General features: G+C 43.9%; 1 protein-coding gene across 1 annotated transcript; it reads right to left on the reverse strand.

Moving 5' to 3' along the window:
- Nucleotides 1-9,150: 9,150 nt before the first annotated feature.
- Nucleotides 9,151-10,024, reverse strand: LOC122054138. The gene is made up of 2 exons (XM_042615961.1): nt 9,875-10,024; nt 9,151-9,795 (listed from the first exon to the last, which is right to left on the reverse strand). The coding sequence occupies exons 1-2, from the start codon at nt 9,966-9,968 to the stop codon at nt 9,275-9,277; spliced, it is 615 nt and encodes a 204-aa protein (XP_042471895.1). The 5' UTR covers nt 9,969-10,024; the 3' UTR covers nt 9,151-9,274.
- Nucleotides 10,025-14,012: the final 3,988 nt, after the last annotated feature.

Here is a 14,012-nt window from a genome sequence, read left to right on the forward strand (position 1 = left end):
TCCTTCTTGGTGGAGCAAACCTCTCACAAAGGCACTCTTCCTCTTTACAAGATGGAGTTAGAATTAGGAGGAAGACAATTGACTTGGGAGCTTTGGGCACAGAATAGGAGTTAAACTACAAGCATCAGTAACCTCCTCAATGCCCCAAAGCTCCCCTTAAATAAGAGGAGAGAGTTGATCACCAATCAACTCAAACCCCGACACCAGTCGACTGGTCCATGCACCAGTCGACTGGTGCTAGCCGTTAGGCACAGCCAACGGCTCTTTTCACAGCCAACGGACATGTACCAGTCGACTGGTCTCAGGACCAGTCGACTGGTCCCCTTAGTCGACAAGCACAGAATGCTTCTGTGCATTCTGTGAGTTTGGATCAGTCGACTGGTCTCATGACCAGTCGACTGGTCTCATGACCAGTCGACTGGTCTCAATACATTCTCACACTCTCATCCTTTCCGGAGTCGCCTTTGAAGTCCTCTTCGTCGACCTTCGTCCCTCAGATGCACCCGAGCCCGCGGCTCCTCTCCGTGCCATCCTTCACGCTGCCTTGAAGTCCACTCCCTTCGGCTCCACTCCATTGCTCCTCGTCCGCACGGTCCCTCGGATGTCTTCCACACCATCCTTCACCGACTCAATGATCCGAGCCCTTGGATGAGCTTCTCACACTTGCTCTCATGTGTTCCACCAAGTCCTGCATGACTCAAACACATATCAAATATATATGAAAGCCTAACTTAAACTCTTTGACACACACATCAAAACCTAGGTCGATTGCACCAACAATATTCATTTAAGATCCATTGATCATGGATCTCAAATTAACTCTTTGAGCTCCCCTTAGAGCTCTTAACCTTAGGTACCTCCCTACGTGACTCATCTATTGTGGCTAAATCACAATGATGTCCCTTAGAAGATTTCCTTATCTTCTTAACCTTAGACACATCATCCTTGCCATAATTATATGCAACCCTTGCATATTTCTTCTCATTAACCTTGGATGACTCTCCCTTGCCATTATTATGTGTTTCCTTAGCATATGATCTCCTTTGGCCTTGAAGAACTATATCGATATCCTAAACCCAATCTATCATAATTGGGTTTTTGTCTACCTAACACTATACCTAATCTTTTAGATCCAACATTAAATCTCTCTAGGGTTTTCTTCAAATTATCAAGCTTTGCCTTCAAAGCTTGATTCTCCTTTTCTAGACTCCTAATTCTAGATTCTTGTTGTCCACCTTGGACATTCCTAGACCTACCCATCTTTCTAGGTATATGTCTCCCTTTCTTGAAATTTTTGCCTAGAATGTCCATTATCTTCTTCTCCTTAGGTAATGAGAATCTAATTTGTCTAGGTTTATCATGCATAAGCACCTTAGGATTAACTCTAAAATTAACCCTACTTCTATCATGATATCTACAACCAAAATTCTTTATTGCTAAATGATGATTATCATTATTTATCCTAGTATGCATGGAGGAATTTAAATTTGAATTAACCTTCAAATTAGGGTTTACCTCCCTTACCCTTGAAGCTCCCCTTGACTTGAGCTTTTCTTCTTCTCACATTTCTTCAAATGCTCCAACTTCTTGAACTCTCCCTTCCTTGAACATTTCATGTGGTAATGACCTCTCTTCCTGCACGTGAAGCATTTAATGTGCTCCTTCTCCTTCTTCTTCCTACAACTCAAATTAGATTCTAAAAGAATTGAATTGAGTTTATGAATTATCTCTTTTACCTTCTTGAGCAATGGGCACCTCCTCTTGTAGTGTCCCGTTTTACCACATTCAAAACACTTGATGTGGGCTTTCCTGCTCTTCTCGTTAGATAAGGTTGAGAGTTGAGCTTCCAAGACCTCCACTATCTCGAGTTACTCTTCTTCTTCTTCCCTCAAAGATGTGAACGATTCTACTTCCTCCTCTTTGGATGTAGAGCATATGTCTACATCCATTTGGTCCTTCTCTACTTCTTGGACCAATGAGCTCATCTCCTTGGGCTCCTCCACTTCTTGTGTTTGTGAGGTGTTCTCATGAAGTGCAATTACCTTTTTCTAAAGGTCACTTGTATCCTTGTATGCACCTACACTAGACAACACATTAGGAGGCAATAAATTTACTAAAATTTTGATTACCTCCTTGTTCACCTCTAATTGTTTTCTTTTCTCCTCACTCTAATATCTTGGTCGGAGGTGCTTTCATTTCTTGTCCGTTGGAACTTTGAAAGGTACCTCCAATGCAATTGTATGGTCCCAATCCATTTGGAATCATGTCTCTAATCATATCCTCCAATAGTTGAAGTTTCCTTGCTCGTATGGAGGTGGGATTCGGATATCCACTCTTGGTGCTCCCTCTGACTCCATTTCTTCCTCTAGCACTTGAGCACTCCTCGCTCTGATACCACTTGCTCTTACTCTACTGCTGTCTATAAGGTGGGTGATCCCTATCTGTCGGTGGATTAGACCCTGAAAAACTTCCGACTAGCTCAAGTCTCCTTGTGAGTGGAGAAACCTCACCACAACACCAACCAAGAACACTTGGAAAACAAAGAGCACTTGCAGAACTTGGAGACTTCTAATTAGGGTTAACCACCACTAATTTCGTCAACCAAGCGTTACCAGTCAACTGATGCTTGCATCGATCAACTGGTGTTGGCCAACGATCCTCCGTAGAACCCGCAATTCTGCCAACAGCTCTTTACCAGTCGATTGATCCCTTCAGTAGTCAGGCACAGAAGCATTCTGTACCCTCCTCTAGTTGACTGCTCCAGACGTCAGTCGACTAGTAAAACCCTAAGCCTAAGGTTTCCCTTCTTGAGTACATTTCTCTTGCACTCGGACCCTCACGACTCACTTGACTCTTCTTTGCAGCCTTGACCTCTTGCCTTCAAGCCTCCTTCCTTTGACTCTTGTCCCTCAAATGCATTCAAGTCTGCGACTTATCTCAATGTCATCCTTCACGTGTGCCTAGAAGAGCACTTCCCTCGGCTTATCCTTGTTGCCTTGTTTACTGTCCCTCAGATGCTCCATCCTTCACCAGACCTGAAGTCATCAAGCTAAGTAATATGTGTATCCTACAAACCTGCACAACTCAAATACATATATTAAATACAAGGGTAAACCTAACTTAAATATTTTGCCCAAACATTAAAATTCATTGTCACACCGGACCTCAATATTGTTTCCAACAAGAACAATCCCCCACCTACTATTGAATAAAGGTCAGTGCATCAATTCCAGCCAAGAATATACTCTTTGCTGTAGTTGAATAAGCTTTCCTATTCATTTCAGATCTAAGGTTTTTAGATATATGGATCGAGTAGCCAAGCCCATCCAATCTCAGAGGAACCGAACTTGTGTTATTGATTGAACTACCCCTTCTTATGGTCCCCTACCGCCTATAGGTATAGTAGCTTCCCCAATACATAGTCAATCTTTAAGAGTGGCAACCCTAAATAATCATCCTTCTTTTCTTCCCTTCAATCCCATCTCGAAGCAAAGAATCCTTCATATTAGATGTTGGTCCCTCCCTAGAAGCGGATGAAAAATCAGAGTGTATTACCCCCCTTGGGATTTGTTGGCCAAGATGACACCTTACATATGGGTATCCCTCCCGACTCGTAATTCTATATGAAGAAGATAGTAGACCAAGCATCACATATCAATAGCCAGAAGTTGGCCAATCTGATCTAATCCCTAACTTATCAAACGAGAAGTCTTCTATTGGTGGTAAATTCGACTCAAAAACATTTCTAGCAAACGAAGCATTGAATGGTGTAAGTCAAAGTTCTAAGTTCATGTCTATATACCTTATACGTGCGATAGCACTATAAGTTTTCTCACTTGTTCCCAGTTCTCCTGCTTCTACTACTACTGGGGTCTCATCCGGGTTGAGATTTTTATGAGAATAGAAGTGCAAGAGCCCTATTTGATTACATACCCTTTGAACATGAGAATTTCTAACTATAGTCTTTCCAGATCTACCTGAAAACTTTTTTTCTTCCTTATTGTTGGTTTGTTTACCAATATTGATACAACCCAACTTAGTAAGGCTCACTTTGTTTTTCTAATTCTAGTGATAGAATATCAGTTCCTTACACTTACACGTAAAGCAACTCTGGAAGTTGCAAGGGCTCCGGTTACAGTTCTAGGTAATTCAAGCCTTAAAGCAAAAAATTTATGTTGTTTAAGCTTGTTTAATAAGTTAACCAACCAAGTAAGCTTTAAAATGAACTGAGCCCCATATCCATGGGGTCGGCTCTAGGGGGCCCGCTGATATGGCGATTCCATATTTTTTAAAATGAACTGAGCCATTGAGATAGAATTTCAAACTTGATTTGATTTCTTTTTTATGAGCTTGAGTTTAGTTCTAGCTTGATTCATTTAGATATTATTATAAATTTATTTATTTATTTACAAGTTTGTTAAGAGCTTTATTAATGAACATGATTTACAAATTTTATTCATGAATATTGTTCATAAATAATTTATAATTTTATTCATTAGAGCAAAAGTTGATTACCCTCACCCCAAGCACCCCTCCTCCACTGTTGGCCCCCATAGCATGTGGAAGGGAGGTAAATCATGGACGGCCTTTTGGCTTGCCGAGTAGTCTCCTTGGTAAGGAGGTGGCCTACACAGGACAACTCCACTGTTGCCACCGTGATTCAAACCTGAGATCCATTGGAGCAACTATTCACCCAAGTATTAACTCTACCATCCCATGGGGGCTATAATTTTTATTTATTGGTGGCAAAAGGTGAAGTTGTCACCTTAAAAAGCCTCTCTAGGGTGGCCCCACATACTCTAGAAAGGGTAAATCATATGGGATTATTTAGCCTTAGTCAAGCGGCCTTCCTAGACAGGAGGCGTGAGCATAATTTTTATTCATTGGAGCAAAAGATGATATTGCTTACCCCAAATGGCCAGTATCATTGGATACATGCATGTAAATCATAGAAGGGCATTTTACCCTAGTGCAGCAGTCTTCTACATGTGTGAGGACAACACTCAACGAGACATTTTGCACCCATTGAAAATTGACCTCAACTCCTATTGAAGTAAATATACATGCAAGTACCAACTACTCCAATCCGTGGGACTCATATCTTCCAAACATAACTAGTTGGACACAAATGTATTAAGTTTGTTCATGTAATTTAATAAATTATTTAAGGTTTTTATTTTTGCCCTAGGGGCAATAGTGCAGCGACAGAGCGTCTTCTTGGTTTTCTAGGCACTTAAGGATTGAGTCTCAGCTTAGGCAAATTAACGAATGAATTTTTCTTAATAGACAGTTGACCTAAGAACGTTGGGTTGTTGAGTCGCCCCTGCGAGTGCTTCTCGATTTAGCCTAGTAGCTAATGGAAAACTTCCATGGGGCCAAGATTATCACCCAGTATTATGTTAATCAGATTTTGCCTTTAGAGTTTAGGGATTAGTTATAGTATTAAGCACAAAAGAAAATTCAAAACAAAAAATTTTTTAGGTGCTCATGGGGTGTACGGCGTAAGGGATGCAACATATCAAAACTTTATATTTATAAGGAGATGTGTAAAATACCGGAAAATAGGCGGATATTAATAAGGGATTTTTTTTCGGAATTTTTGGAAATTTTTCGGGAATTTTTCGGAGCTCGTATGGATGAGTTAACGGGGATAAAAATAGGGCCCGGGAAAAGCCTGTTTAGGTTACCCATTTAAGCGAAGAATTGTTTATTTTATAAAATTCCTTTTTCTTATTTCTTTTCCTTTATTCTCTTTCTCGCCAAAACCCCGTGCCCTCACCTACGCCTTCTCTTCTCTCACGCCCGTGCCCTAACCGGGGCCCCTTTCTTCTTCTCCACTTCTCATCTTCTCCGAGCCGATTTCCCTTCTCTGCCTGTTCTTCTCCTCCTCTATTTCTTTCTTCCTCACTGACACCCTACAGCCGATGCGACTCACAGCCGAACCCTAGCGCCGGTCGCGATCTCTTCTGTGACAGCCACCGAGATTTTTCCTTGCCCACTGCTCTCTGCTCCATCGGTCCTCGCCTTGTCAAGCAGCGGCGCAAGGAGTCCTCCTCGACGCTGCGACGATCTCTGTGGCGTGGAGGTTTTTTGCTCGGGTTCACCACTGGATAGGACACCAATTCCGGCAGAGGCCAACAACTTTTGTTCCTCACAGCTGCATTTGGAGGGGAGGTTGCTGTAGAATCCAGTTTGGGGTAAGATGTATATAAATTTGAATTAATATTGAATTAAATCCATTGTTTGTTTGGCTGCATTGGATTGATTTCATTTTGGTGAGGTGTTAATGGTGGATGGAGGATAGATTCATCATGGATTTGGAATTTGTGGATCAAAGATTGATTTTGTGTTCTTGCTGGGGTGTATGCATCTGATTTAGTGTTCATATATTTAGGTGAGTTGTTGTTTAATTTTGGGTTGGATTAAGTGTGGTAGATAAATTATGTAAAATTGATTTTGGATCAAGAAGGAGTTGGATTAAGGATTATTTGGAGGATTAATCAGAAATCAGATATTAGTGGAGTTATCCTAATTGGGTTGGAGATTTATTTAGCTATTTTAATTTATATAAATTTAGCTAAATAAAATATATATATATTGATTGATGCAGGACTTGGATTCGGGACGAGCGTCTCGACACGGGAGATTACTTGATACGATCTACTTATAAAGGCGGGTACCTTGACTTATCTTTGATAATGTCTTGTTGATATGTTTAGTAGGTTATAACCTTAGTAATAATTATGTTCATCTTTATTTCGATATGTCACTACCGGATATCTGTTACATGCTTGTTCGCTCACCTGTTATGCATTTTATGTTAATACTCACATGATTATATATATGACTTTAGAGGTAGTGACAAATCATGCCTTATTATGCTCAAGACCTAGGTTTTTGATATCCTATCTAACCTGTGTACTTGAGATCTTGGTATTTGACCATCGATATTACGGTACTCATTTTATATATATGGATATGGTTATGCTGATCAGTTTATTGCTATGTTTAATGTCATGCATCATGATTGCATGCTGCGCGATTGTCGGCTCCACTATGGTTGAGCACATCGCCGGTTACATGTACTACACACACCACACTCATGGATTAGTGGTATATCAGACAGGTGTGTGGCGGTTCTGCTGTTTAGCTCCGTTGGTCTGAGGACTCAGCGTGGTAGCCGGCAGACAGTTCTGCTCTGTTTGGCTCCGCTGGCATTTAGTGTAACAGCGTGGTAGCTCAGGTGACTCAGCGTGGTAGCCGGCAGAGATACCTCCCCGTCATCGTGTACCGGGAGATGAGAGCATTGAGCTCCCCCATTTATGATTTGGGGTCAGAGGACAGGAGTACTCCGACAGCATCCCGTCCACTCAGTCACTCATCGGATGTAGTGATGGTAGAGTGCACGGTTGTCACAGCCCTACCCACTCGGTCTTGCCATTTTGTGTGAGATGACTGACTGGCGTCAGGGGTGACCAGGACGCATCATTGGCATCATACGCATTTATGCATTTACTGCTTGTGTTTGCTGCACTTATATGCTACATTTGGATGGATGCATATGTTTGACATGCATACAGGATTTATGACACTTCCGGTCTGACGATTTGATTATTCTGATAGGTGGCCCTGATGAGTACAGTACACTTCAGACCTTTTCTATTATGCATTATCTTCTTTTGTTTAGGAGACTGTACTTCATAGTTATTACTATTTGTTATAGTTACTATACATGTCAACTAGGTATCTGCTGAGTTGTTGAACTCACCCCGTGGACACTATCTTGTTTATGGTGTCGCTTGGAGTATCCTGTCTGCTGGTCCCCTCGTCACATCAGAAGACTTATCAGTTTCACTTATGCTTTTGTTTGTTTATGTATCGATTTGTTTAGCTCTGTACTCCGGTTTTGTTTTTGGAGTGTTGATGCTGATATGTGATATTTTGTATTGGTTGTTGGTTGTGTAAGCCTAGCCGGCTAGCAGTTTTTTGTGTTTTGGTTTGTATTTGGTTTCTGTCATTTTCCGTGTTTTGGTTTTGTTCCAGCCGAGTGGGCTGATGATATATATATAACTGCGTGGTTGTGTGTATATTCCAACCGCCTGTGGCTGATGTATATTATGCTTGTAGAAATGTTTCAGATTGTCACCCGTATAGGGGAGGTGCTGTCGAAATTTCTTCGGACAGGAACTCCTCTGGGGCGTGACAAGATGATATGGTGTTGACTCCACTTCTGTGTCTGTTTCCGCGATTGAGATGACTTGAAGCGCCTCGAGTGATTCTAGGTGGCCCAAGTCATTTTAGTCAGTAAATTGTGGAAGTGATATATATATATATATATATATATATATATATATATATATATATATATATATATATATATATATATATATATCCTAACCCCTAAATTACAAGGACAAACCCCTATATTGCTAAACCCGGAGCTTGAAAAAAATAAAAAGAAAAAAAATATTGTGCACCAGGCGATGCAGAGCATATCTTCTTCGTGTGTGTAAATTTGTTTCAAGTCGACACAAAACTTGCTCTAAAGCATTTGGTTTACTTGCAACCATAATTAGATTTTTCAAATGATCAATTGGTTAGAAAGTAATATGAAAACTTTTTCTTAATTAGCTTTCATTTTAAATGGATTCCTTGTATATATAGATATATAAATTTTTACCAAGTAGACACCAAACTTGCTTACAAGAGTTTAGTTTAGTTGCAACCATAATTAGATTTTTCAAATGATCAATTGGTTAGAAAGTAAATTGAAAACTTTTTCTTAGTTTTCATTTTAAATGGATTCCTTAAGCGATCTACTCTTCTTATACTCTTCTTTTGTGTTTTTGACCACAAGTTATAAATCGTGTCTTGATTGTGCCTTCATCATCATAAGGTTAGTGATATATCCAATAGAAGATATTCATGCATCTATTCTATCACTTATATATCGATCCTCAAATAGGATGACCTAAGGAACATATGATTCATAAGACGATAAAGTAAAACTGTTCGTGAAATAAAGAAAAAGAATAGTATTCGCAGCTATAGGTCTCCTCTGCGTATTTGTTGCCACAAACAACGTATTAACAAAGGCTAAGAAGCAACAAAAGCGCCCCATGATACTCAAGCAGAAAAACCAAAAGCACGTCAAACAATAGGGCAGAATTTATCAAATCTTTAACTGCTAACACTCCCATTTCGTCGAGCAAATTGTGATCATGGTCTAAATTACACGTACGGAAACTAGCATCTGGCAGAAAGAAGTTATACTTCACAACCTTCGCAGCGATCGAGTGCCGGTTCTACTCACGCCCGCAGCAGAGCAGTCAGTAGCAGCCAGCGTAGAGGCTGCCTTCTTCATCTCCTTGCTGCTCCTCAAGGAGGAGCGCAGGGTGCCCATTCGTCTGGCGGAGAAGTCATCCGGCAGCGATTTCCTTGCGGATTCAACCTTTTTTGCGACTCGCCTCTTGGCCAGCTCCACAGCCACGCCGGGGTCCTCTGCTGCGGCCACTGCCGGCTCCGAGAGCTCGCAGATCTTCCTCTTGAGCCGCTCATTCCGCCGGGCCGAGTAGAGGTCGTAGAAGCGGCCGCGCTCGAACAGGGGGCTCTTTGGGCCGGCGCGGGAGGGGGACACGACTGCGGCGGCGACTTGATCGCAGCCGATCGCGGAGTGTTCTTTCACGACGTCAATAACCGAGGTCAGATCCTCCAAGATCGGAGGTTGCGGGGGGCGGGGCGGGGACGAAAGGGACACGGAGGAGCGACTCAAGGGCGGCCGTTTCTTAGAGGTCGCTGCGAGGCGGAAGGAGAGCGGATGAGATCAAGATCGAGAGAGGAAGGGAGGAAGAGGGAGGTTCTTGGGTTTGCGTACCTGGCGGGAGGTGAGCGGAGAGGGCGAAGGCGCCCGGCGGAGGGCGGCGTGGGCGTAGGCGGCGGGGAGAGAGCGCGAGCGGCGGGCGATCCATTCGGAGAGCACGAAGCGATTAGGGTTTGGCTGATTTGTCTGTCGTCTAATTCTTTCCACTTGGACTTCTACTTTATCCGGCTTTAAATATTAGGAAGGCTGCGGCTCCAACGGTCAAAATTTCAAATTTTGGACCGTTGTTGCGGGGACAATACAATTTAACTCAAACATTTAAGATCGGCTATATGAAAATTATACGTCTAAGTAAAAATTAGGTTAAAATTTATTTTTATTGGCCTAAAAATTTTAAGTTTTTGAGTCTATTTATATTCTTCTAAGTAACACGAAGATTAGCTTTGACTAAGGAGAGGATACAATTAGTAGCTATCCTTAACTAGGAGAAACCAAAAAATGTCAAAAGAAAATTATTCAAGAAAGTGTTTCCTTTGGCAGAAATGACGGAGGAAAGAAAAAGGATAAATGAATTTCTTTTTCTAAATTATAATTGCAGGTATCAGTTTGCAATAGATAATATATCTTTTATTAAGCCATATATCCCTATTTGCGACTAGTTTAAATATAATCTCATTGCGATAATTCACAGACAAGTGATGTCCACCCCAGTAGCGGAATGGGTATAACGTTTGGGAAGGTGGCGAAGGTGACTCCACAAGATGTCTGGGACATGTGGTGCTACGACCAAGTATAGATCTTCTGGACCATAAAGTACAGTCCAGAGGATAGATCATATCACTCATAGGTAGAATTTTTGGACCCCACCTATTATACAGATGGGATTCATGAAATCCCACCTATGAACGACCCCTAGTCTAAGAGTGGACCAAGGGTTGTGGTCCAAAAGATCCTGGATGGCTACGACCTACGGGCTGGAGGATCGCACTGGCATCAGGTAAATCTCCTGAGTGGAGTAGGTGAGAACGCGTTCCCCGTAGAAGAAACAATAGGCGTCAGGTCGACCTAGGGTTTCCGGTTGGAAATCCGAAGTCAGACCCGGACAGTCCGACGACTGTCAAGTATTTCTATCATATTGTTTCTGTGCGAATCGAAATGTGTGTTTGTCAACAGTAAAAATGTGAAATCATACACTCGGAGGAAGCTTCACCACGACACATATAAGAACAGGTTAAGATAATCAACGCAATATTTTACACCCGTTAAAAATTGAACCCAAGTCAATTGATAATGATACCTTGCATGAACCAACTGTGTCAACTCGTTGGGACATCGAATGTGTGTTTGTCATTTGATGCTTATTATTATTATTATTATTATTATTTAATCTACATATGCAAACATGGGCCCCCAAGATTGTCTTCCCCTTAGTTTGGCCACCGGATAAATCTACAAATGCTCCCAATTAGTTAATAGCCGACCTCCATGATTTTTTCCATTCATTGTAGAGTTACGTATGCCCCTAAGAGACTGCACATGATCTAGTTGGAAATCTATCCACAATTTTAATCCATCAAATATCTTACCGGGTGATACTTGATATTTTCATTGGCAGTAAAAGGTGAAACTGACACCTCGAGGACTTTTCTTGGACGGCCCCTTTCACTGTCTGGAAGGAAGATAAATTATGGAAGACTTCGCCCAACAATAACAGCGCATATAAGGAGTTTTCGCCTAACAATAATAGTGCATATAAGAAGGGGGTTGAGACAACTAATTAAACATCTCACACCCATTAAAAATTAACCCCGCGCCAGACCGTGGGGAGATTGTAAGATGGTTTGTGATCCGGTAGTAAGAGTGGAGTCCCGTGCAGGATAGAGGTCAATGACACGGAGGTAAAAGCCAAGATAGTCAACCAAAAGTTGTGGTCGACCGGAAGGTCACCTGGCCGATCGGCCACAACCGCGCCCGAGGCGGCGCAAAAACAGCTCGATCGCGGGTCGGGTTTCCGACGCTCATGAATCCGCCTAGGAAAGTTGAGGCGCCGAGTGGCTTGTTCGCTCGGACGAGTTGCGAATCAACGAAGACTCCCGTCCGAGCATGTGGTCGAGCGGCATCCCCGCTCAGACCAATATACATCCCCTCTCGGACGACAGTGGGTCCCTGCATCTCTCTCAGTCAGGCTAGCAACAGACAAAAAGGAGCAGAAAAGGACAAAGCGGACAGCCGGTGATATCCCTCTCGAGACATGAGTCGCCGACAAATAGTATGGTTGGCGGCCGGACCGGGCAGAGAATCGTACGGTGGAAGTTTCCACTGTCACGTCAGAGATATGCTCGGACGGTTGAGGTATGGCGTCAGGCGCACTTTTCTGACATGACCATTTCTAGGTATGCTTTGAGGAGCGTGCACGCTTCGAAGAGCGTGCACGTGCCTCTGGGGAGCCCTATATAAGGGTCCCCAACCTTCGACGGAGGTATGCATTCTTATCTACTGTAGCTCTTGGCCTCGTTACACTGTTTCGATTTCTTCTTGCAAGAGCTGACTTGAGCGTCGGAGGGTCGTCGCCGGGAACCCCTTCCCGGCTCGGTTTTGTGTTTGCAGGTTGTCACCGGGGGCTCACGCCAGTCGGAGGTTCATACGCCGTCAACAAGAGCGCCACATCCCCAGCGTCTGTCAACTCAGCGCCAGGACAGGATCAAATTGGTGTCGTCTATGGAAACGCACCTGAATCCGAGCGGAGAAGATGGAAGAAGCTGGACGTCAACATACCATGATGCTCTCCCAAGAGGATCTCGACGCGCTCATCCAGGCGCGAGCAGCGAAGATAGTGGAACAGCAACAAAAGACACACGCCGAGCGGTTGGCACAGCAGGCCACCTCAGCATCAGGGGGTCAAGCAGCACTAGAAGACTGACCGGAGCAATTTTCTACGTGGGCGTAGAATAGAGGGCAGACCGGCACGTCAGGAGAGTCACCCGCTACCCCTATTCCATTCCATCGGGCCATGTTCCAGACTCCGTCCGAGTTGGCCCAAGCCAACCAGTGATCATCTGATGAAGCGCCCGTGCGGGATTCTAGGAAAGGAAAGGCGCCTCGATCCAAGTCATCCCTCGAGCGGATCAATCGCCAGTTCTCTGAGGCAATTCTACAAGACCCGCTCCCAAAGCAGTACGCTCTGCTAGCGATCGAAGAGTATAATGGGACAACCGACCCGGACGACCACCTCGGTAAGTTCGACAACACCGCTACTCTTCATCAATACACTGACGGAGTAAAATGCAGGGTCTTCCTCACCACCCTGTCCGGCTCCGCACAATGTTGGTTCCGGAGGCTGTCGAACGGATCGATTCGAAATTTCAAGGATTTCCGAACGATTTTCCTCCACCACTTTGCGAGCAGCAGGCGCTACCAAAAAACCAGCGTCAGTCTGTTCTCCATGAAGCAGGGGGCTAGAGAGACTCTCCGAGTGTACATCCAGCGATTCAACCAGGCCGCTCTGGATATTCTCGCAATCTCATCCGATACCATGATGCACGCCTTCACCCAAGGGTTGATGGATGGCGACTTCTTTCGCTCGCTCATCAGGAAGCCGCCACGTGATTATGACCATATGTTGAAAAAGGCGATTGAATACATCAACGTGGAGGAGGCGCAAGCGACCCGTAAAAAGGAAACACCAGCAGAGTCAGCAGCACCGGCCGAACGGAGGCCTCAAACCATTCATCAACCACCCAGAGGACCCAGGGTCGAGGGGATGAGGTCGCATCAGGAATCAAGGTCGCACGCTGTCCAACACGTGGAGGTCGAACGGCCTAAGCCGAGAGGAAAAGTATGGACTCCCATGTTTTGTCCACTTCATCAGTCGGCAACCCACAAGGGTTGATGGACTCACAATCTTATCCGATACCATGATGCACGCCTTCACCCAAGGGTTGATGGATGGCGACTTCTTTCGCTCGCTCATCAGGAAGCCGCCACGTGATTATGACCATATGTTGAAAAAGGCGATCGAATACATCAACGTGGAGGAGGCGCAAGCGGCCCGTAAAAAGGAAACACCAGTAGAGTCAGCAGCACCGGCCGAACGGAGGCCTCAAACCATTCATCAACCACCCAGAGGACCCAGGGTCGAGGGGATGAGGCCGCATCAGGAATCAAGGTCGCACGCTGTCCAACACGTGGAGGT

Source organism: Zingiber officinale, chromosome 3A (assembly GCF_018446385.1).
Source record: "Zingiber officinale cultivar Zhangliang chromosome 3A, Zo_v1.1, whole genome shotgun sequence".
Taxonomy (NCBI): Eukaryota; Viridiplantae; Streptophyta; class Magnoliopsida; order Zingiberales; family Zingiberaceae; genus Zingiber; species Zingiber officinale.